Source organism: Bemisia tabaci, chromosome 5 (assembly GCF_918797505.1).
Source record: "Bemisia tabaci chromosome 5, PGI_BMITA_v3".
In the NCBI taxonomy this organism is placed as follows: domain Eukaryota; kingdom Metazoa; phylum Arthropoda; class Insecta; order Hemiptera; family Aleyrodidae; genus Bemisia; species Bemisia tabaci.
This window is the reverse complement of record NC_092797.1, coordinates 47,317,713-47,343,878: the sequence shown is the minus strand read 5'-3', so window position 1 is coordinate 47,343,878 and position 26,166 is coordinate 47,317,713. Positions and strand designations below refer to the sequence as shown.

The window sequence follows — 26,166 nt, the reverse complement described above, 5'->3', positions numbered from 1 at the left end:
GTTAAATCGAAGGGAACTTCTAGTTCAGTTTTCCAGAAAACCTTATGCTGTTGCGACGGCCCACTAGACAAAGTCTGAACTGTAAAAGAAATTCACGTGTTTGCTATTCCAAATGTCATGCTGTGAGCGATTCATAGAACAGGAAATTTTGAAATCAACTCCTGAACAAGATATAAACTAGTGTATTCAGGAGAGATCTAATGGACGCATTTCTGTCAAACAAACGGAACTATGTGCATCATGACGTGAACCCTGTTATGCATATATTCTTATGGGTCGCAGAGCTCATGATATATTGCACATAGTTCTGTTTGTTAGAAGTACCTCCAAATAGACAACACGTATATCTTGCTCGAGCGGTAATTTCCAGATGCCCCGTTTCGTGATTCATTTTCCAGAAGAACTGTTTAAGAGAATCCATGTTGCGTAGTGCTTCAATTCATACCTGGTCAAGAGGCTCATTGGAAATGAAAAAGTTGCTTATTATTTCAATACGAATTCTGATTGACTGACAGGGAATGCATCGCAGGATATACCAAACGGAAGCTTTTTTCGAGTTTTGTAGTTCGTCTCAGAGAAAATCAGCGGCATCATCGTGTACCTCGCAAAATTTTCCTCTAAAAAGTAAGGGCTTGAATTGTAAATATCCGTGGCATTTGCAACATTTGCAGTTAGAAACAGGCCCATTGCTCGCTTTGGTTACACGGCATATCGAACGATAGTCGGACTTAGTGGCGAGGCGTGAATGATGGAGTATCGATACTTCCCCATCTGAAGCTAACGTATCGAGCACGTCGTCGTGGAGGTAACGTATCGATTATTGAGGTCTTCGTTGCGAACACCCTGTTTATCGATCCTTTACCCTAGGTTTAAATGGCAGGTGAATCGATATATCGCATAGCACGCCACGCCACTGGTCAGACTAGCGGCCGGAAAGCGAGGAAATTCGCGGGTCTTTCCGGGCTTCGGACTCGGAAAGCGATGTTTCTCCGGATGCGGACGAGGGTAAGATCCGATCCGATCCGGCGCACACTAGTCCGAGTCAATAGGAGAGGTCGGACAAAATTCGGAAACTTGAAACGCCTTAAAACTCCGTTTATACACAACTTTGAGGTTCTGAAAGTGGTTCCACTGGTTTTCTCGTCTAATTTTCTTCTAAAACCTCCCCTTGAAATTTAAAATGTGATGAAATAAACATCAAAATTTGCAGTTTCAGTCAAAAATTTCACGTCCGTCCTCACTAATGACCTAAACCGGAAACTTGAAACGCTTAAAACTCCGTTTATACACAACTTTGAGGTTCTGAAAGTGGTTCCACTGGTTTTCTCGTAAAATTGTCTTCTAATACCTCCCCACGAAATTTAAAATATGATGAAATAAACATCAAAATTTGCAGTTTTAGTCAAAAATTTCACGTCCGTCCTCACTAATGACCTGAACCGGAAACTTGAAACGCTTAAAACTCCGTTTATACACAACTTTGAGGTTCTGAAAGTGGTTCCACTGGTTTTCTCGTCTAATTTTCTTCTAAAACCGCCCCTTGAAATTTAAAATATGATGAAATAAACATTAAAATTTGCAGTTTCGGTCAAAAATTTCACGTCCGTCCTCACTAATGACCTGAACCGGAAACTTGAAACGCTTAAAACTCCGTTTATACACAACTTTGAGGTTCTGAAAGTGGTTCCACTGGTTTTCTCGTCTAATTTTCTTCTAAAACCTCCCCATGAAATTTAAAATATGATGAAATAAACATCAAAATTTGCAGTTTTAGTCAAAAATGTCATGTCCGTCCTCACTAATGACCTGAACCCACTGTGTGGACGAGGCGGGATGCGACGTGGATTAGCGATGCACAGGAGCACCGCGGGTAAGCGTCAACGTTGACTCAACGCAGTCATCGCTCCGCAAGAGCACGCGACAACTCCAAGTCTCCTCTAGACAGTCCAATTTCAGCGAGTCCTTATTCGTTATTCCTTCCCTCAGCATTTTACTAACGTCCTTTTGTTTTCTCTCCTCCCCCTCCCCCTCCCCCACCCCTCCACCGTCGCATCGCCTCGGCTATTTTTTTCCCTCACTTTTCTTTCTTACAAATCCGTCAAGCTTTTACAGATTGCCTCGACCACCTCGCTACAGGCTGTTCCCTCAGGTGAGACGGATCCTCGCTTCGGCGTAGTGCGTTCTGAGCGGGTCGAATGTTGAAATTGATAGACAAACCGATAGACAAAGCAGACGAAAAGGATGGGGAGGGATCCTGTTGGTGGGAGGAGGTGATTGCAATGGACGAAAGAGGTGGGTAATAGACTAACTAACGGCAACCCACGAGAGACCCTGCAGTTAGTCAATTATGATCTCCCTTAATCTAAAAGAGCCACCCATTTCAACCAATATGATTGCTCCATACTCCCTATGTCTTCTTTGTCTATTAATTTCTGTAGTCAGCCTGCTGATAGGTATTTTGTGCAAAGGAGATGTAAATCTGTATCATTCTTATTCGAAGACTTAGGGCCTATCACTAAGTCGTCTGTGTCTATCGCTTTGTCTATCAACTTCAACAATCAGCCCGCTGGGCGCGATCGATTAGGATTACGGTTCTTCTTTCTAATTTTCTCTTCGGCAAGGGATGAGGATAATGAATGAGTAATGACATCGGGAGAGATGCATATAATTTTGTCGGCAAAATGCATTATTATCAAGATGTACGAGCAGATTTTAATTTTTTGTCTTAGCACGCTCTAACATGTACGAGGTAAACTTAAATTATTAAATTATTTCTGCACTTATCGGCAGGCCAATCCTCTAGATATTCGTAAAATATTAAACTATGACCCGGGGAGCTGTTCTTAAAAGGCACAAAGCGTCCTCTGGGGATTGGGCCGCGTAAAGGCCAAAAGGGTTCCCACCCATCATAGTCATTAGATTTTCCCATTAAAGAACTCGCGAAGAAAGAGCGCGTCGTTTCCTCGTGCAATCATGACATGTTAGAGTGATACCACTGTTCGGCCACGTGAGAGCTCGTATTGCCTATACTGAAAACTGAAGGCGAACTGATAGTGGGCTAATGTCACCGTTCCACGCTCGACAAGGCTTATTGCCGATTTTTCCCTCGATTGATCTTGACCTCTGAGGATGATCCTACCATTAGGCTTTGTGGTAGCGCATGTTGGAGTTGCCAAAGAATAGAGGTTATCTGAGATAGAGCGAAAAAAATTTTCTTGAGCAGTCACACCAAGAAAACAAACATGACACTAGTGGCAATAGGTCACCTAATCTTGTGTTTCTTATTTAATATTCTGAAAGTACCAGGTGAGCAGGCTACGTGGTGATTTATTGCGTATATTTGGAGCCGAAATCCCGGACGAGACCGCTTTTACAAAGTCCCAAGACTCAAAGGAATTTCAAACGCGGCGAAATGAGTGGAAAATGATGGAACCGATGTACTGCGGCAGTCAAATCGCTAACATCTCTAATTTTTCAAAATTTTTGTCAAAATAAAACGCATTTCAATGTGGGATTGTTGCTCGTTTACCACAGATAACATGAATTGTAGTCTCAAGTTTTATTTGATTCTAAGGATTCGACTTTCCTAATGTTTTCATATATACGAAGAGAAGAAGGACATTTGACGGAAGTCATAGAAACCCGCGCTTGCTTCTGATCGGTGCCGGATGTCATAATTCAATTCGGTGCGAATGCGAAACCGGGGTGTTTTTAATTTGCAGCAAAATTGCGTTTCTTGAACTGCGTATTTTCGGTTTCTGAGTTACTTTTTTGCATTATAAATGTGCGCATCGTGTTCTACGCGTCATTGAAATTTGAAAAAATGTATTCACAAGTCAAAATTCGTTCACGGTTTGGTGACCTATTCAATCAGTGAAATACTTGGATCCTAACCAGTGGCGTGGCGTGCTTTGCGACCTAAGCAGGGGATCAATAGTCAGGGTGTTCCCAACGATACACCTTATTAATCGATTCAGCACCATAGCTTCAAATGGGGAAATATCGATAATCGATCATTCATGCTCCACCACTGATCCTAACGTTGGGAAGGAGTCGCTGCACAGACGAAACACCCTGTAGAAGTTGTGCTGAAGCGCGCTCTCGAGCCATTGATAAAACAAGCCAATTTATGTATTTAGCTACTGTCTACGCAACCATATCCTCAGTTACCGCCACTTTTTTCCCTTTTGCCCCCGCGTCTTATTTAATTTTCCCCACGATTCTCCCCCTCGCCCCCCTTCCGTTGGCGCATTTAACCCATAAAAAGTTGTCTTACTAAAAATAAGGATCTGAGTCCAATAATTTTTCCTCAATTGTCTCAAGGACGTTCGTCTCGATTCCGAAAACAGGAATTGAAGCCAAGTCTAGAATTTATAGGGCAAATTACATCAATTTTCACGACTTATCCTCTCGCTGTTGCCAAACGGAGGGGAAAATAGGAATAGCTAGACCGGATGTGACTGGATAAATGGATGCGATAAATCGTATCCATTTACGCGTCACTTCATTCACGCATTTTGAAATGCTTGGCCGAGCCGCCTTTCCTGACCACAAATTAAGCGGTTGTTTTCCGACTGGAATTATCGGCGATATTTTAAAAATGATGTTTTAATGGAACAATTTTTAGCGCATGCTATTCAGTTTCTAAAAAGAGACCCGTAGACCTAGTGTAGACTAGTGTAGACCCCCCGACATGAGGAACTTTTCGGACCTAATGGTACAGCGTGAGCCTTTTTAAGCCAACCAAAAGCGAGCGCTTTCCGAACAAACGAAATCCGAGCATATCTTTGAAATAAGATAATAAGAAACAAATTCTGAGGAAAGGAAATAATAATAATAAACAAGCTGCTGGTTCCAACACTACTGTGTTGGAGAGCTCGCCTTTGGGAAACTATTAACAACTATTAATGATTTTTTCTGAAATTGTATATGTATTAAATGAATCTTTACCCAATTATCAGAGGTTACATGCCGATGCAAAATGTTATGACGTAATTTCATATGACAAATTTTTAACATTACAATAAATAAAGAGAAATAAAGAGAGAGAAATGGAATTATCTTTTATGAATGTGATTTTGCGGCAAATGTTGCAATGGCTATTTTTGCCATCGCATTTTTGTTTCTGGCTTTCATCGTTGATAAGCTTTTTCTTAACTTGTCAACAATGTAATGAAACCATATGATTTAATTTTAATTTTTTTTAAATCAAGTCGCCAACTTGAATTAAGGTTATACTTTGTTAAGCTGGCTGTCTGAAATTCTGAATTTTTATCGGCACAGAGTTCAAAGAAACTATAATTTAGCACGGTTTGGAGGAACGTTTCTGCCATAATTCTTACACAATACTTATGGTATACACTTAGAGCTGAAAAGGAATTCACTTGAATTTTAGCGTGGAGCTCGAGAGACCACTTCAAGCCTTTGTATGCGAGTGGCTCAATGGAGCACATCACGCCTTTGCAGGTATGGGGTGGCTCAATGGAGCACCTCGCGCACTATAAATAGCACGGAGCTCGAAAGAGCACTTCATGCATCTGTATTTTAAGGTTAAAACGAACTCTAAAGAAACTCAATGCGAGGCTCAAACGAATTCTCAAGCATTCTAAATGCGAGGTTCAAACGAATTCCCAAGCATTCTTGATGCGAGGGGCTCAAACGAATCCTAAAGCATTCTTAATATGAGGTTTAAACAAACTCTGAAAGGATCCCAATGCGAGTCTCAACCGAGCTCTCAAGCATGCAATTATTTTGAGGTTAATTAACCTTCTATGGTACCAATAACGGCAATCTTAACGGTGCCGGACACGGGAGCTGTCAGCATTAGATTTCGGGTGCACTGCAGATTGCGAAACGACGGGTGGCGCGACTGCGGATTGCACAGGAGTTAGGGCGCTCGTATGATGTAAACAAACTTTGGCCGCGGAATTGAAGAATTGAAAATCTCTAAATTGAATCGGACATCTGAGGAACTAACGAACAGCTTGTGAGCTGTAAAAATTGACGACCTGTAATACAGATGGACAAGATTCTAAAAACTCTTTGACTTTTAAAAAGAGGTGGCGGGGGATTCAAAACAAGTTGATGCTGTACATGCTAAAGAGGGTTTTATATATGAAGCGGAAAATTTATTAAAAATGAGAAATTTAGAAAATATTGACTCATCAAAAACTAATTAGCAATAAATGCGCGCAAAAAATGCGCAATAAAATTCCGGAAAGTTTTGCTTTGAGCGCTTGAGTGTATATACGCAGTATAGCAGCTTCCTCATGCCGTCAAGTGGTGGCTCTGCGGCAGCGCGCTCGCCCAGTGATCCGGCGGGCCCGGGTTCGATACCCGGGCGCCACGCCAAATTTTTACGACCGAATTTTATATTCTCACACATTTTCACATCGATTCCCATTTGATACATTAGATCTTAAAACATCAATTAATTTACAACCATCAACGATCAATAACTTCTTCAATTTGAAGTATAATTTTTTTTTTTGGGAGGGGGGAGGGATCACGCGCGCGATATTCTCGCCAATCACTGTACTTTCACATTAGCAGACGACCCGCTCCGCCCCCTCACATCGACGTATTTCTCCCGAATGAGTCATGAGTCATGTCGCCCGGTCGTATGAGTCATGATTTTTTCCATCATTATCCAAAAAAAAAAAAAATCATTATGAAAAATTGTAGCATTTTTAATTTGAATGTTCGTAGTAATTTTTCATTATAATTTTCTGGATAATGATGGGAAAAATCATGACGCATACGGGTGATCGGGAGAAATATGTTGATGTGAGGGGGCGGAGCGGGTCGTCTGCTAATGTGAAAGTACAGTGATTGGCGAGAATATCGCGCGCGTGACCCTTCCCCCCCTCCCAAAAAAAAAAAATCTATACTTCAAATTGAAGAAGTTATTGATCGTTGATGGTTGTAAATTAATTGATGTTTTAAGATCTAATGTATCAAATGGGAATCGATGTGAAAATGTGTGAGAATATAAAATTCGGTCGTAAAATTTTGGCGCGGCGCCCGGGAACCGAACCCGGGCCCGCCGGATCACTGGGCGCGCGCGCTGCCGCAGAGCCACCACTTGACGGCAAGAGAATGCTGCTATACTGCGTATATAGACTCAAGGGCTCAAAGCAAAACTTTCCGGAATTTTTTTGGGGTGTCTCTGGGGGGCATTGGAAAAAACAAAAAAATACGGGTCAAATAAATTCATCCAAAGAATTCGTACGAATTTTTTCAGCCCGATCGGAGGCGGCAGCTTGGGCAGTTCCCCTTGCTAGGGTGATTAAAATACAAGAGGAGAAAGGTAAGGCCTTGTCGCTCCACGGGACGTTTTCATAGGATTTTTCCCAAGTTCGAATCGCAGGAATAAGAAAGAAAAAAGTAAAAACATTTAGAGCGAAAAGAATCACTCTCAAAAATGGGCAACCACTGTTTGACCAGTTATTCCGATTAATCAGTTCACTGCCCCTTCTTTTATATCGACACAATTCCCCTTTACCTGCACTTCTCTGTAATAGACCGTTAAAAAAAGGCAGCGTTCGGCCCGCAGTCCGGACAAGAAAACTTCTAAAAGTCAAAGTTCTAAAATGAGCCACACGCTTCATATAGGTATTGTTCATATATTCTCGCGGAGCGCCCTAGCTCCTGTGCAATCCGCAGTCGCGCCACCACCGTCGTTTTGCAATCTGCACCCGAAATCTATTGCTGACAGCTCCCGTGTCCGGCACCGCAATCTTAAGGATTATCCATTAATTATGCGCAAATCTCAATCTTAGTCTTAGTAACTTAAAATTAATTGAACAAATTATTAAATCACGTCGAGGTCACCATGTTTTTTATTTTAAGAAATAATAACAATTGCAAGTACAACTGCACACAAAAACTGCATTGAAAAGATAAGAGGATGATAACATACAATTAGGTTATTTGATATAAAACCATAGCAACATGCTATGATATGCTCGGCCACTGGAAAGTGCTGCTCTCTAGTGTAGCAAACGAGGAACAATTAATCCTCAGTTGAATGAGGGAACGGAAATGTTCGACGGAGGAAAACTGTAACCCGCGAAAATTCAACTTTTAGACCTTGAAATCAATGGGATTTTGGCCGTTCCTCCGACGGCAACGAGAACCATCCATTCGTCGCCACGGACACTACCCACAGATTAGTCCAGATCGCTAACATCCAATCTAGCCAATGCTTCAGAAGCGTGAGTAATTTTGCTTACAGGTTAGGCAACTTTAGAAAATTGATGGCACTACCAGTAGTGAAAGAACTTGACCGGATCGAGAGAAATTTCCTATTGAATCTGATTATAAAGCTTGAAAAAAGTATAAATAGTAATGTGTAATAATGGTTTTTGATCAAATAAGATTTTATCAAGTACTGTTATGCTAAGTATTCTGTTTCAATATTCTTACAACAGTTGGTAGCAATTAACTTCTCTCATGGGGGCCTGGCGGGAATTCAAAACTAGGAACCAAAAGTCTCATTTTGGAGGGATTTTGCTTTAATTTTCGGTTTCTAAGGCTTTAAACTTCAAAAATATGATATATTATAATCTGCAAATTTTTTCAATAATGTTATCTACTCAGTATACTGATGAACTCTGATTTGTTTATTTCCACCGATAAAGCACAAAAACATAGCCCGATTATACGAATAAAGAAGGAGAATTAATTAAAATACGGGTAAACAAGGCTAAAAATTATTGAAACACTTAAAGGCAGGACGTTTCGAGCTGCTACCAGCTCATTTTCAGCTGCAAAAACACATAAAAACAAGTAAAAAATTGAGTGGCGACCTGACCCCAGCCGTTATTATGAGTGGTTACGTGATAACGGCTGAGGTCAGGTCGCCACTCAATTTTTTACTTGTTTTTATGTGTTTTTGCAGCTGAAAATGAGCTGGAAGCAGCTCGAAACGTCTTACCTTTTAGTGTTTCAATAATTTTTAGCCTTGTTTTCTCGTATTTTAATTAATTCTCCTTCTTTATTTATTTCCACCTTAATTATTTAATCTGGAAATATTGAACCACATAAATTCTACTGAGAGACTAATTCTTGAATTCTTCGGAACGTTTCATCCCACAAAAATCTGAAAGAGAAGTATTCTCCCGCCGAAAATCTGCTGAAAATAGCCAAAATTTCAGTTTTGGTTCCTAGTTTTAAATGCCCATGGATTTTCCCGCCAATGGCGCTCACAAAACTACTCACGCTCCTCCGCCGATGTTAGCGATCTGGACTAATCTGTGGACACTACCAATGCTAAAAGAAATCGATCGCAAAGAGCTCTCCCGAGTGGGCGAGCTCAATAAATAAATACAAGATACATATGACTCTCAAGAAAAATTGTCTGCAAAAAAGAACGCCGGGATTTTTAATCTTTCGAGATTGGGTGGTGCTCGAAACAAGATACTCAAGTGCAAGTAGATATGGATGGAGCAGGATGTCAAAAGCGGTCAAAAACATTATGCTGTGCTAAACTACCATGGTAAGGAAAAATGCCGTATGAACATTTGCATATTGCCAAATTCCTTCTCTTAAAATATTGATTTCTGAGAAAAGCTCTAAATATTTTTACTTGAAATTTGCAAATATTTCAGATCACATTGCGAAGAAAATTTCCTGAAAAATTAACCATGGGATATTCACAAGTTTCCCTGAAAATTCGTTGTTTACCAAAGGAAATTCGGCAACGATCAAAGGTGCATACGACGTTCTTCCGTGGTAAAGAGAGGAGATCCTAGAACAAAGTGCCGAGTCTCCCCGCTAAAGAGCGGAGTAGTTGGGGTAGACTGCTGAAGCCGCGAGCCGTGGGGGGGCGGGGGTGAGGACGAAGCGGAGAGGGGCGGAGGGGGCCCGGGTCGCGAATCAACAACCACCTGTAGCTATGTCTGGCTCGGGGGAGATCCCACAATTCCAAATCCTGCATACAAAATCAGTCTGATGCAGTCTGATGCAGTTTTATGTGTCTGCTGCAAATTGCATCTTGCACGGATGCACTCGGCATTATCGATTTCCATCCTACAATGTAGTCCCTCCGTCTCGCCCCCTCCTCCCTCCCCCCTCCCCCTCCCCTACGCGCCGCCCCCGGAGTTTTCTCGTCTGGGCTGTCTTTGTGTCAGTGTTACGCGGTCTGGCCCCCCTCCCCCGAACCGGAAGGACTTCGCCCCAGTTAGAAACCCTTAAAAGTCCAATTTTCGGTCCACACAGCAGCTACCCTCGAACTTTTTGACTCGTGAGCTCCTTAAGGGGTCCGGGGCGGATCCAGCAATTTGGCAACACCGGATTTCCTCCATTTAAACCTATGCTAAATAATCGATTCTTGTCGGAGCACCTGGCCCCTCCAAAAATCGATACATTTCCATAGGTTTATATGGAGAAAAGACAATGTTGCCAATTCGCTGGATCCACCAATGTAAGGGATGTGCATTGAAAAAGTAGTTCGATCATACGAACCGAGTTTAAGATGATTCGTCCCGGGTTCTCAGCGTGGTCAAGCTACCGCACAGTGGATCGAGTCAATCAGAAGGGTCGGACATGAAATTTGTGACTAAATCTGCAAATTTAGATGTTTATTTAATCATATTTTAAATAGTGATGTGTGTCTCCAGAAGAAAATTTCACGAAGAAACCAATGGAACCATTTTTAAAACCTCAAATTTGTGTATGAACTGAGTAATGAGCTTTCAAAGTTTCAAAATTTCGACCGACTTCTCCCATTGACTCGTTCCATTGTGCGCCGTGAAATGTATCGCATCGATGGAGTAAAAATCTCGGACGATTTTGATCTCTCGGCCGAGAGAGGGAGAATGTTACGGTCTCTGTGTGAGAAATTATTCTCAGCCAAAAAAAGTCAGAGGAATATAGGCAAGATCCTGTTTAGATAAAACATTGCATTCGACACTGAGTTCCGAAACTTCAGTTTGTCGAATCAAATTGTTCGATTTGTATGGAACACCGAAAGTTTGGCTCAATATACAAACAATCTTTTCTTTTTAAGTGCCTAGAACACCTCGCGGACCTCGAAAAACTGTATTACTTTTTTATAGGGTTGAATATTTCTCCACCCTCGTCATTTCTTTAACCCTTTTAGATCAGCGAATTTTGGGGTGGGAAGAAAGGGGACTAAGGCTTCAAGTAATTAATTACTGAAGATAGAATATAATAGGTCTATCAGGAGTTTTTAACACTGTTTTGAGCGAAATTTTGAACCGACAAAATCTCCAAAAACACCGCGGATGAAAAAATTAATCAGTGGGGGGCGTGACCGATCAATTATCGATATTTCCCCGTTAGAAGCTACCGCAAAGAATTGATTATTAAAGTGTTCGTCGCGAAAATCCTGTTTATCGATCTTTTTCCATAGGTTTAAATGGTGGATCAATCGATATATCGCAAAGCACGGTACGCCACTGATAAAGAAATTAATTGAAAAAATTTAAGATGTTAGTGAATCTGTCATTTTTATCCGCCAAACTAGTAACGTACAAAAATCGTATACGCACATTTTTAAGAGATTTTTGGACGAAAGCTGTCCTCCACATAGAATATTTTGTAGTATACCCTCCGAATTGAAGGCGCAAAGGAGGAATTAACTCGGGCGATACCCCACGAGTCTTGCTAAGCTTAATCAGCAAATGTAGTGTTCAAAGACGCGACTATTCGAAATTTTTAAATTAGGAAACTAGAAAGAAAATATTCAAAGACGATTTGACGAAAATCTGGATTCAAAACAGGCTTCCTATATCGGGTCCAAAATTGTGTTTGCTCCCCAAGGAGATGCCAAAGGTTGGAATTTTAAGGCGCATTGATGTAATATCTCTTCTACTTAAAATTTTTGCGATTGAACAATTACGTTTCAAAGAGGAGTTTTACGAAAGATTTGAAGTCAATGAATTTCATGGAACCCGCAGAGAGACAAAAATTCCAAAAATATGGTGTTTATGGTACTTATCATTTATATAAGTCAGTGAAAATTTCGACATGAATCATTGAATTTCCTGTTTATTCAAAGATCGCAAAAGAAAATTTTCTAATTCAACCCATTTAGAATTTTAGTTAGAATTCGCCTTATAGTCCATGGTCTGTGTTCCGAAATGGAAAAGTTACTTAAATCATTACAGATAAACCGGAATACAATTTTTTCAGTCTCCAAAGTGATGAATCTTTAAATGAGTTGAACATTTTGTTGAATATTTTTATTTCCTTTGTCTCCTTTACCAATGCTAAATTGATCGCGAGAAAATGTACTTCCGTCAAACAAAAAAGTTCTCTTGTAGCGTTATACTTTGACATTGGTCTCGAAGACAGGGGAAATAAAGTCAAACTGAGAATAAATCAAACAAGCAAGGTTGTCTCGAATTTTATGTCTCATACTCCATACAAATGTTTTTATTAATGTTCCACACTTTTGCCTGTTTTCATCTCAGGTATTGCAAATTTGTAGTTTCACTTTTTTCTCTTGAGTTAAGGCAACAGGATTTATTTTTTTCTTTTTAAATTTTCCGTCAAATTTATTTGCGTTTAGTATTTACTTACATTGTTTCACCTGTTTCCGCGGGTTTGACAGTGAACATGAACCAGATCGCAATTCGGTTCATTTTTCTAGGTTTTAGGCCAAATCATTTATATAATCCAATTTGAATGTCTATCCTGTTCCGTTTTTAGCACATACCTGAATTGTAATACGATATCTCTAATTATTTCAGAACGGACGCTTGGATGTTTTTCGATTTAAAACGATCCATGGCATCGAGGAAAAAATTCACCTAATGAAAAATAGAATCATTTCTCTAGTATCTCATTGTTATTTCAGATTGAAACCTCCTGATAAAATAACTAAAACGAGGCCCGGATATTTTTTTTAAATCCCGGAGTGTTGTCGGTAGATGTTTTGAGATGAAGGCAATCTAGGAACAGGTCACAGATCTAGTTGGTTTTCCCCTTTACTCCAGTTCCTTTACATCTTCCAGTGTTATTTATGAAAACGGAACACAGCTAGTCATGTGCCACAATGAAAAAAACAAAAACAAAAATGAAATTAATGACACCACGCCGTTCATCCGCGCGCATTTTCTGGCCCCTTTCCCTCTTTCCTGTTCCTCCTAACGTCTATACCGCAATTCGTCACTATGACAAGATCTTCGCCCGGTAAGAGGTTCCACTTAGGATAGAGAAAAAAATTGTGTCTATTTTCTGAATACATCAACCTACTAATTAATAAGAAGAATCGCCATGAATAATTCAACACGAAAGAGACGATGTATCTGCGTTTTATTCAAAGTCATTCTGATATGCATAAAAATTTTCTACCTAGGATAAATTATTGGGCCGAAAGAAGCCCGAATATTTGCCAAAATTCATGAGATTTTGATTCTCAGGATTTTTGAATGACCGCCAAAACTTATTTTCTTCCTTTTTTTTCTTCTCTTCTTTTTCTCTTTTTTTCGCTTCTGGAAAAGGAAGGGGCAGAATAGACTCACGCGAAAATTACTTCGATGTCGTCCATGAATTGTGATATCCATTTTTCTCGCTTTTCTCCATCCTTTTTCTCTAAAAAGCGATGTAACCACGATGATATAACTAAAAATGCCCCACCTAAAAAGACTGCGTCATGACAGTTAAAGTCAATCTCATCAGTTTCTTACGCGAGCAATATTTGGAAGTGCTCATTTGTATTAAGATTTAAGGGAGTGTCTAATTTTCATCACATCCTGCCGTTAATTTGTAGTTACCTTAGAGATTAAAAAATATGTTAAACGAAAGTGCACGCTATAGGAGGTAAAAGGGTAGGTAGTTATGTATCAAAGGCACCCTAAAAGTCTATGATCTAAATTGAAATATGAGCTTTAATTTCACTCTATTAGATTAAGCTAGATTAATTCTATTTTAGCAGTTGATAATAGTGCCGTAAGGTGCCTGCCTTTGTATTTTGTATTTTAGCCTTGTTTCCGCTTTTTCCTGTGTTTCCGATTGTCGTTTCCGTTTCGGGCTGCTTTTACATTCTCTTTGTTTTCCATTATTAGATTAAATTAATCGCACGACGACGCACGCACGCACGACGGACGCAATAATATCTTCAACAAACAAATGCATACAATTTTAAAGAAAAAAAAAACCGCGCAACAAAAAAGTTAGTGTCCGACATGCACTGATTTGTCGATCATATAAAAGTGCTGAGAGTTATGAATTTGAAAAATCAAGTGCATCCGCAAGGATCATCTTTGAAGGTCGAAACTTTTAGAATTTTGATTTAAAAAAATTATGACCGATAAGATACCACATTTTTTTACCCTGACCTTTCGGTAAAATTTTATTAAGGCGCCTTATAAATTGGATTTTTAGGGGGTCTGACCCCTAATCTCACGTTCCAAACTTGTGGGTTCAACTTACGTGGCGAAAACTACGGGTTTCCCAAGGTATAATATCATTCGTAAAACCAACATCCTATTTCCAGATCGGGTGTATCCTGAGTACCACATCAATTATGGCCAGTTAAACCATCGAAACTCTTCCTTTTTCTTCTACATAATAGGAATGTCTGCCGAATCGGTCATTTGTGATAAAAAGTAAAACATTTCTGAAAATAATCGGACAAGAGCTTTAAGTCGCAAAAAAAGACGTGTGTCTAATTTTTCAAGAAAGTAAGGAAACAAATACTTTTTCCTCTGGTTTTTTTTTTTTAATTTTGTTTTTGAGATATGTTTTGTCCCTCTTGGTGACACTTTATCATTTGCGCTAGAAAAGAGTGAATCAAATGAGGGGCTTGGAGGACAAGGCGCATAAGTGCAGTTTTTGAAAAAGTTGAGTTTTTAATGATATCAAGCAAAACTAGTCTTAATGCATATTCATACTCTTGCTTTATTTGCCGTGAAGATGTTATTCTCTGATAGAGGCTTAAAAGGTAGTAATATAGTTTTTAGAAAATGTGAATTATGATTCTTAAACATTAACAAGTCAACTTCAAAATAGTAAATGAGGTATCGACTTCAACCTTAAAACGTCGGGTATTTTTCAAAGTACACGATCTGAATCTATATTTTAGTTCTCAGCAAATCTACTGGAACATCGATTACATTTTACTCTCTTCCTCTCTTTGGTTACAGAAATAGGTTAATCGTAAGGGGGAAATTGAGTGATTTGCGGTGAATTTATATGCCCTTAAAAAATACAGATGTCAACGAAAAATGAAGCAAAAAGATTCAAAATCAGGATTCAATCGGATTAATAATAATGTGTCGGGGTGCTCTAATCCTCGAATTCAGTTCTAATTTTTATGCCTTGAAAAAAAAAGAGCGACATGAAGAAAAAAGGGAAAAATCGACAAATTACCTTCATATTTTAACGAATCATGATTCTTTAAGTATTTTTTTGTACTCCGGTAAAGAACATTCAAGAGGGAAAAACATTCAAAAGGGAAAAATCGACAAATTACTTTCATATTTTAACGAATCATGATTCTTTAAGTATTTGTTTGTACCCTAGTAAAGAACATTCAAGAGATCATAAAATAAATATGATAATCATCATAAATCATCAATAAATATGGTATATGAAAAAAGAAACTGTTCGGTACATGAATAAGCTGTGCGACTTTGAGGAAAAATATATTTAAAGTTGAAAAATAGTGTACTTCCCTCGGAAACTACACTAAAAATAACTAGTGAATGATGGCCTGAGAAAATTGAGAGTTAAAAAGTAGGGGGACGAAAAATTGCGTTCAGACATGCTCTCCTGTACAAGACAAGATTAACTCAACTCAAAATAATAAGTACCCCTATTCAACGGTGTTTTTTGTGAATTAAAAAAGTGCAGATGTTGATTGAATATACGAATAGGATCCCGAGCGACCAAAAAAAGTCCTAACTGGTGTTGTAAAACTATTACTAGAGTATTAGCCAATCTATTTTTAGATTGAATTCCGCGTTACTAGCTCTAATTTCAGCGTTACCGCCCAAGGGAACGAATACCTTCCTGAGGGAGGAAGGAGCTTTTCGTCAATTTTTTTTTTGTTGGAAATTCGGCATTCCAGAATTCGATGAAACATGCAACTGGTGTTCAAAATGTGTGCTGAGGGCCGTTTGCTTCATGTTTATATTTTTTGAAAGTACATTTTCGAACCGAAAATTTCCAGCCGTAAGAATTTCTTTGGTTTCATTCGCACTTTTTTGGCACTTCTTCATTGCAATGCTTGATTTAAAAAAAAAAAAAAAAAAAAAAAAAAAAAAAAAAAAAAAAAAACTATCCATGGAATTATTCCAATTCCTATATATTTTATTCTTTGGCACTGAGGTCTATTTTCCCGTGAGCGGTCATAAATGATTATTCAACTCCTCAGATTGTCATCTTCCCATTATTTTTTTACATAGATCAATCGACCGTACCGGCGTACCCCGTACCTCTTAAATTTTGCGGCTATTGACAGTTAATGAGCCCATAAGCGCCCGTTGCGTTCACATTCTCAAATTATGAGCCAGATGTTTTACTAGCATGGAGTATAGAGAGGCCCTACGCTGCGCAAAGAGCCCATTAGGGTGTGGGCCACGTTACCGGGCCGCGATTTCCCTCGGTAAATCATTTTTTAATCAACTAAGGAGTCCGCCCCCTGGCCGCTACGCGGCCCAATCCCCGAAAGGCCGCTTCGCGACCAGCGAAAGCTCAAACGAAAAAAACCATAGTATAAGGATTAAAAAAAAGAACCTCAATCAGCCCTCATACGGACGGGACTCCACGAGAATTTCCCTTTTACAACTTTGAACTCCCTTCCTCGCCCCGGCCCATCGAGCGTCTTAAAAATGATTTTATTACGCCTTGTCTCCACGGGACGTTTCACGAGATTTTTCCTAAGTTCGAATCGCAGGAATGAAACTTCCGAGCTTTTTCCCCGTTAAACAACACAACGAAATTTCTCCTTCTTTTTAAATCCTTCCTGGGACTCCACAAGGACTCATACTTGGTACTGTGATTGGTATTGACTAACTCAATAATTTCCCCAACTTTGCTGGTGAGATTTTACCCCAGGACAAATCCCATGGAACGTACCGTGGAGACAAGGCCTAAGGCCTTGTCTCCACGGGACGTTTAATGGGATTTGTCACAGGAAAAATCTCACTTGCTAAGTTGGGAAAAAAATTGAGAGTCAATACCAATCACGGTACCAACTAAGAATCCTTGTGAAGGCCCAGGAACGACTTCAAAAGAAGCAGAAATTTTGTTGTGTTGTTTAACGGGAAAAAAGCTCGCAAGTTTCATTCCTGCGATTCGAACTTAGGGAAAATCCCGTGAAACGTTTCGTGGAGACAAAGCGTTAGAATAGAGAGGATTCCTGCAAAAGATTTCCCTGAGATTGTCCACACACCAGACCATGGAAGTAAAAATTGTCTCGAACGTACCTTTCGCGTATATCGGGGAGTCTGGGAGCCTCGATGTAGCCGACACTGACGTTGGGTGCGGCGGTGGAGTTGGCGGGGTCCAGGAATTCGCGAGCGTAGGGGTCGCGCTCTGGGGTTGGTGGCGGGTCCTTGTCTTTGAGCTCTTGGTCCTGCACGTCGACCTCATCCTCGGGCACCTTCCCCGATTCGTCCGCTTGCGGCATCTCCATCATCCCGCGGGTCAGCACCGCGTCCAGCTCGCTCAACTTATCCGACGGCAACACGTTCACCAGGTCCAACAACAATTTGACAATGAGATCATGACTAGCTTCGTCCCCGTCCCCCGACTCCCCCGAGGAGGGCTCCTCCTCGCTGTGATGTACCCGCGGTCGAGCCTGGATGAGGCTACTTAAACAACTTAAGGCTAGAACTATCCTAAGCGCGGTGGCTAGCGACACACCGCTCAGTCTTCTCAGAGGGTCAGCGTTCATGGCGGCTGGAATGTGTGGAGCACTTGGGCGGCAACTTTTCACGAGTACCTTCTACCGGCGCGCCGGGGCTGGAGCGTGGACACGAACGAGGGTCCTGTAGCTTTCCGGGAGGGGTCTTTCCCGAGCGTCCATCTCACGAACGAGTCACTGCCTCGCGGCGGCATGAAACTTCACTGGGGTCCTCTCGAGAGCACAGAGGTCACTGGAATTCGGCCGAAACACTGGAAAAATAATAGCCCGGCCCGAGGTAAAGAGACGATTTCCGAGGGGAAACTTAAAATTTGTCAAATTCTACCCCTGAATTTAAGATGTTCGAATTTTTCACCCGAGAAACAGCACAAAACTCGACGAAGACACCAGAGGGAAACTGTTGGTCCACCCAAATTTTCTTATCGGGACGGAATTTTCCGTAAATTCGTCGAGAGATGAAAAGAAAATTTGGCGAAAAACGAGAAAAAATTGCGTGCGGTGACGCGGCGCGCTTTTGTTTTTCCTTCGGAAAAGACGGCAAGCGTAAAAAAGCGGGGAATGCGCGCGAGACGTAACCAGCGGAGGGTTTTATTGGAACTCGAGTAAGAACCAGGTGAATGATAAGTGGGAAGATGAATTAAGTGGAAAGTAGCAGTATTAAGTAGTAGTATTCAGGTAGCAAGTGAGAGATAGAACAGGCGGCCGGCTGCGGGCTCCTCGCGCCAGAATCTCAGTCTCCGCCGGGAGGGGGAGGGGGAGGAGAGGGGCGGTCCAGCTCGGAGGGAGAGAGACCCCCCGAGAGAGATGCCCCGACGCGAAGACAGAGATGCCAACAGGCAGACAGCCCCAGAATTCAGGGAAAACAAATGTTTGACAATTCCGGATCAAAAGTGAAATGAAACTGTTTGTTTGTTTGTTTTCCCCCTTTTTTCGCTCCCCCCCCCTCGTCGCTGCCCCCCTGCGTTCCCCTTTTTCTCTCTCGTTCTCTCCTCCCTTCGGCGGTCTCTCCTCGCGTCCGCGTCTAAATTGAGCTCTGGTGTGATTTATGGCCGATGGGCAGCTAGCGAAGTGGTTGGAAATTCGCGACCGGGACACGTCACGCGCCGATCGGGCCTCGAATTTCCGCCCCCTCCCCCGACTTCGGCGCCTGCCGCAGGCCGCGATTTTTCTCGAAATCAAGCGCCTTAAAATGATATCAAAATCTTCGTCATATCAGAATTAATGCCAAACCCGTCGGCGGCAATCGAATAGCTTGTTTTGAAAAATGCGAAACTCCGAAAAGGAAAAGAAATTCGCAAAACGAAGAAAAAGTGGATATAGCCGAAAATTAATCTTTGGATACTTGAAAATTCTTTCGGTGCGTGCTATGCAGTACTCAAAAATGTGAAAATTGTCGGTTCTTTGATGGTGTAATATGAATATTACCCCGTACCGTTCACACCACATACCATCAAGGTATATTACACAAATAACACCAGTATTACATATGGACTGCATTTTGAAATTTGGAACTACAAATCCTGGCTCATTTGAAAAAACACTTATGTGCATAGGGAAACTAATGGCACTTACGTTGTTTTTAAACCGGGCCAGAATTCATAGTTCCAAATTGCAAAATGTAGTCCATATCATTTTACACCATCAAAGAACCAAAAATTTTCACTTTTTTTGCTACAGGGCATTTTGGGATTTGAACGTTCTTATAACTTGACGTTGGAAGCTTTGCCTCTATCTTTTTAATGTAAAATGGAAAAAAATGAAAAAAAAGATGAAAAAATACATTTCGGGGGAAAACAAATGATACGCGCGATCCTTAAAACCATTCCCCCGAAATTTAAACACTCAGACGATAGGGTGCGCTTTTTTATTTCAACCTGCTTCTAGAATTCTAGTATACATAGCGGCAACGCCTTTAAATGTTGAACCGGCGTAAACAAGAAGATAGCGAAGAGGATCCTAACATACTTAGCGTAGATTAAATAATCGTTTTTCTATACTTTATTTTTTTAGCGGTTGTGTAGTTTTCTCAAAATTAATAGTTCAAATTTTGATGAGCGAGTTATTTCTGTATTTCATCTACGGTGCTCACCTCCTTCAGGGAACTAAAAAACGCGCCTACATAGAAAAAATGTTAAGTACGAACGTATTAGAACTTCCTCGCTTGTTTTTTTCAATTTTCTTGAGATTGGCAATTTTCGAGCGAGACATTCAATTTAGATGGGGATTTGCCACCATTAAGGTACACGTCCTTATCTGTTGCCCTATCCGTCCCTACCCGATACTCGTCGTTCCCCCGTCCGTACTCACAAAAAAATGGTACTTTATTCTACAATGACGAAGTTTTTAATGGGTCTATTAGAGTCGAGTTGAATCAAAAAATCGGATTTTGAGATCCGATGGCTGACTCTCTTGAGTGCTCTAAAGAATAAATTGCGAACGCTTTAGTTTATTTTTGTGTCAACGGAATTGCATACATTGAGAAATGAACGTAATTCTTATGCTATTGTTTGATATTGACCTTGGCATATTTTCGTTTCTTAAGCATCTATATATCTAAGTCATAGAGTACATAGACCATAGAGCTGTAATGTAATAGGGAGAGCTGGCGCCACTTTTGAGCATTTTCCAGGTCCCGAATTCCGAGACTCCTGTGTCGCGCCGGGTCACTTTTTCGATACATAATCGATTGGTTTCGATACACAAGGACCCAGTCACCCGATGAAAACAAAGAAGATAGGAATTACTATGTATTCTACACCGCCATTTTGGATTGAACATGTATCAAAAAAGTACCGGGCACACCGGGCTCGGAACCCGTCGACCATAACATGGCGCCAGCTCTCCCATTTATATTACGACTCTATGTACTCTATGATCGAAGTTGCTTACACAATCAATCTTGAAGATTTTATCTTCCCTCTACACTATAGGGAACTTCAGGAGTGCTGGCGCTGTCCATTGATTTACGTGATTTAGTCTATACAACTATCTCAGATGTTGAAAAAACAATACAAATCTCAATTCCGAAAAAACGAATGATAAAATTCCTCCAGGGTCTCGGCGCGGTGTGTGAAAGCGTGCGATGCACGAAATGTGGGAAACTCCTTCTTTCAGTCAGTTATGCAATGCGGGCTACGCAGAGGCTCAAATAGTTGTATCGCGCCTTTTTTCTCCATGCTTCGTGCTCGCTCGAGATCAAAACAAGCGGCTAGCGCTATCGTTGGTCAATTTGACGTGGTATTAAAGAATTTAGACACTTTCTGGCATCTGAAAGCGTGTGGTGATTATTGACACTCACTAGCAAGTAAAAAAGAGAATGTAGGCGCGACTTTTATGTGTGTAAAAAAAGAGAAAAACAATGATCCCGAGCGCCCCATTTTCACTGCGCTCCCTAATGTAATCATGCCCCTCTGAAAAACATGAAGACCTGAGACACCTTGAGAACCGCTACGTTGGATATCTGCACTCGAAAAAGTTCTGTCGTATGAGCCGAGGGCTTTCAGAACCGCACATCACCAAAACTTTTTGGTATGTTAAATTGTGCATTCGTTTAATGTAACCAAACATTCGGTTTATGCAAACGAGCACTAGACCAGATAAGGCCATGCTACGTTTAATTCTTATGATTGTTGTTATGTTGTTGTGTATTGATTATTCTTTGTACTGCTTTTTTTCGAAACTTCGACTGCATAAGCTAACTGAACCAAGTGTATCAAAAAGGAACCAACGTTCCCACATTTTCGAAAAAATTGAGTTAAGGATGTTTTGGAGTTCCATTAACCGTATATTTTCTCCTGCCAAGAACTGAAAGTCGAAAAAAAGAAATTAGTTTGTGAAAAGAGGAGTTAAAGTTAATTTTCTACATTGAGTCTTATGTAGGAATTAAACTTCAAACCTCTTTTTCTCAGTTTCGACTTAATGCGGGTCGATTCCTTTCTGATGAACTCGGTCCAACTATTCTTAGAGGTGCCCTCTTCCACCTCAACACCATCACCTTGAAACCTCGCTGAGTATAGTATAGTAATAATAGTATAGTAATAGCGGATACCTCTGTCATGCGCAGAAAAAAAGCACAAGGTTGATGGATGGTATGGACAAATCGAATTAATTGTGGTACTACCTCAATTTCTCCGATGATATGCACATTTCCAGTTAATTATGGTAGCACCCCAATAAATTAGGCTACTAACCAAAATGTTGCGGTATACTATCCTAACTTGAGTTTCGGTACTACCACAATTAACTGGATATGTCCATATCATCCGACAAATTGAGGTAGGACCATTTTTATGGGATAGGTAACCGCTGACACTTTTTTCCATTTAAATAGCACTGAGACCGAAAATGACCTTAATTTTTCTCTCACATCCACCAATTTCACGGAAAATTGAGGTTTCTATTAAAGCCGGGTATTTCTTAGAAAAATTTAGTTTGACAGGAAATTGGTTCATAGAGAGGAAATCAAATGCTACCTGCAGATGTAGCTGCGAAAAATGATTGATAAAAAGTACGATTTTCAATGTCTCAATCAAATTTTTGATAGATTTTTCCGCCGTGTCTAATAACGACGTGTTACCGGTTGAATGATGTAATCCACCGACATACTCTCGTGTAAAACTGATTCACGTGGTTTGCGTCTGAAAGGAGGAGAAAATTATTTTACCCAGGATTCTTTTACTTATTTTCCATTGCTGAAGCGGGAAATGGCCTTAGTTTCTCCCGTCGCCCACCGATTTTCCGAAAAATCACATTTCCCATGAACACAAATTTTTGTCATCCAAACAAGACATTTATCGTGGTAATACAGAAACATCTGTTGGATGCCAAAAAATGTTGGATCTAGAAATTTTCCTAGTGCTCCAATTTACGGTATTTATGGACTTTTCGAGACGAATTCAGCACATTCTACTCAAAAACACAGAAATTGCTCTAGTGGCAAATATGATACAAACATATACTTCGGTTTTTTGGCATGTAGAGAGTTTGAATTGCATAAGACAGGAAACTTTAATTTTTCCTTGCTGGGTTTATTTGAAAATTTCTGATTTTTTCCCCCGTTTGCTTTTTATCGTGTAATATGAGGGGCTTGGAGGACAAGGCGCGTTTGTGCAGTTTTTGCTATTTTAAGTAATACGTGTTGAAGTTTCAAAATTACTTGAAGCCTCATGGCGGAAGGGAAGTTTAAACTCACTTTTGATGCTGTAAAGTTGGATTTTCTCAGTCAATTTTTCACTTTCGAACTAGATTTAGTTGACTTCATGAATATCTAATTTGTTAAAAAAACACACACATATGCGCCTTGTCCTCCTAGCTCCTCATGTGATGTTTTTCTCACCTTGTCTAGTGGCTAATTGGTATAATCTTATCATCGATGTAAAATGACTGAAAAATGTATTTTTGACCAAATACTATACAGTTCATCATGAGGTAGAAGCTTGGATGTTTTGTAACCCTAGGATTTACCCTATCTTAAACGTTCAGTATCCCCTAAATATGTTACGCAATTCTAGAATAAATTCCAACATGAAAAGCAAAGTATCAATGAGACGGAGTAAAATAATGAAAAAGATAAACATGTTTTCCAGTGCACGGTAAAGCGTATCGTAGTTTATGGTTCGACAAATTCTTTTGATCATCAACCCCGAGGAAATGCGCCTTATTTTCAAGCGATTTGAATGCAAATTTCGGCTGCATCTTACGTCAGCCAGTGTTGACGTCAGCAACGGGAAGCAGAGGGCAATCGCTCTTCTCAGAAAAGGCGCATCCACCTGGATTTTCCAGCCATGGACCGTCCTCTAGTGTGTGGTCAGGGAGTCGGAAAAACGTGGTTGTCAGCCAAATTACCTAGGTTTTTTATTTCTCTTTGATTTTTTTGTTCTCCTGTTTGCACTACAATGCTATTTCCGGCTCTTAACGCGTTGCGGATGCTGCTGTAAGCGTCTTCGATGCCCCACTCCGCCGCGTCACGCCAATGCACCGTCGCTCTTTGCCGCGCATTTTCACCGATGTTGTCACAATTTTGGAATATTTTTTAATGCCTGAAATTATGAATTTTCCTAAAAATAATGAGAGACGTTCATCAGGAAAGAATTTGGCTCCCACTTTAAGGTTTCTTCAAAAGAGTGATTTTCATCTGATGCCATCGAAAAATGTGAACCTCGGCCGTCAATGAGTTTTTTTTACTATCTCTAGGTAGAAACACCGTACCGTTAATTTGTTCAGTGGTGAGGATTGTCTCACTTTTAGATGTCTAATTTTATCGTAAAAACGTGTCACTCTTTAACATCTTTTCTTTCTCAAAACTGAATTGTTTCAACGCGCATTATATCCCATGACTGAAGTCCGGGTGTTTGAATTAATGAGAGCTTTTATACACACCAGATTGTCTCCTGATCCTAAAAATAAGAGTTTAATTTCTGAATTTTTTTTTCTTTTATTTGCCAAAGCCGTTCAATTGGGCAGTGTTTAACAATGGGGTTCCAAATGTAACATGCAATGGGAAAGGAGCAACAATTAGTTTGTGGTTTTCATTTCTCCATAATGATCAACGTAAAACTAACTTGACGTCAACTTTCACCATTCTACATGATGTAAGTAGATTTCAGCGGGAAGAAATATACTTCTAAAGTACCTCAAAATAATTATTCTTTACTCGATTTTTCCGGAAATTCCCGACTTAAAATCCCTTTGCGCTGAACACTACCCAAAAATCGATTAAATATACCGAAATTCCTGTTTAATGCTAGTCGAGCCAACCAAGATACTCAGTTCCCGAATGGTACTATTCATAGTACCCCGACCAGATTTTTTTTCTTAATGAAGTAACTGAGCATGTATGGCAACGTCGAGAGGCAATATTTTCCTCCGCTTCATTCATCAATTTCCCCTCTGATTCAATTTTTCCGTTTGACTCCTCTCCAACTGCGCATTTCTCCTATTGTGGCGCAGAAATCCGTGCTGAATAAGGTGGTCGTCCGACTGGGATGAGATCTGCCGTCTCATCTCCAGAGTTCATTCCTACCGGGATCAGAAAACGATCCCTTCGCAGTCGCAGCGTCTCAGCACCACGCCCCGAATCCTCGCTCCGCCAATCAGCGAGCGCGGCTCCGGTTCCACTTGAGCCGCGGAAAGCGTGGGGTTTTATGGTCTACAGGGCTCACTTGAAGGCCCAGTTGCGTTGTTATTTCAGTAGAGCCACGAAAAGGCGCAACGCTGCTGAATCTGGGGCTGAAACGCTGAACTCGCGCGACGGAGACTGGACAATGATGCAGCATAATTCCGCGAGACGTCCTCTGATGCTTAAGATGAAACGAAAAATGGACGTTTTTCTGTCGAACGGCACTATGTGCATTGAGACATGGAACCTGAGACTCATAAGAATATATGCATCACAAGGCTCACGTCATAATGCACATAGTTCCGTTTGGCAGTAATACGTCCAAATATGTGGTCATAGGGCCGCGTAGAATATGTAATCTTCTAAAAATAAACTGCGTTACCGTATAAAGTGTTATCCATGTTCTGGTGTGTTCAATTGCTCAGCTTAGAAACGTTTGAATCCACCTGAGCGCGGATAGTTTAAAGATAAATAGGTCAATTGGACTACATTTTGCAATTCGGAACTATAGTTTCTGGCTCAGTTGAGCAACATCGTATGAGCCATTACTTTCCCTATGCACATAAGTGTTTTTACAGATGAGCCAGAAATTATAGTTCCGAATGGCAAAATGTGGTCCCGGAGGACGAGACGCATGAGTGCGATTTTTGCCATTTCAAGAAATATTTGTTTAGAGTTTCAAAATTACACGGATCCTTATGGCGAAAAGGAAGTATAAACTCCTTTTTTGATGCTTCAAAGTTGGATATTAGCTGTGATTTTTTCACAGAATACGCTTTCAAACTAGTTTTAGTTGTGTTCATGACTATCTCAATTTTTGTCAAAAACTGCACTGTGGCTTGTCCTCCCATGTCCCTGAATGGAAAATTTGAAATTGAGAGAAATTATGACTAAAATATGTAGAGAGCCAAAATATCCTAGAGACCCCGCAAGCTCAAATCCGCCTAGTGATGACTGATGAATGAAGAATTGAGAAGTTGGTTTTGGAATTTGAATTTAATTTGGTAAAACTTATGCAGCAAAGGGCTTACTTCGACATTTGAAGAGTGGTAATTCAAAATGTGGTAAGCACAACCGTGTATCGCTAAGATCCAGAATTCAAAGGCCAATGAGGATATCAATTTTTGTTGAAAATATGGCAAAAATTTGAAGAAAACGTCCCATCTAGAAGTCCATCAAACGAAGGTGTTTAAGTTCCTTTACAGTG

General features: G+C 40.5%; 1 protein-coding gene across 2 annotated transcripts in view; it reads right to left on the bottom strand.

Moving 5' to 3' along the window:
- The window catches only part of LOC109032555 (uncharacterized), a 40,747-nt gene extending 22,034 nt beyond the window's left edge, over positions 1-18,713 (bottom strand). Inside the window, exon 1 of one of the 2 annotated variants that reach the window (XM_019044743.2) lies at positions 17,403-18,713. In XM_019044743.2, coding sequence (XP_018900288.2) covers positions 17,403-17,872 — 470 coding nt within the window. In that variant the 5' untranslated portion in view covers positions 17,873-18,713. The remainder of the gene's footprint in view (positions 1-17,402) is intronic. The other variant, XM_019044752.2, reaches the window with a different exon arrangement.
- Positions 18,714-26,166: the final 7,453 nt, after the last annotated feature.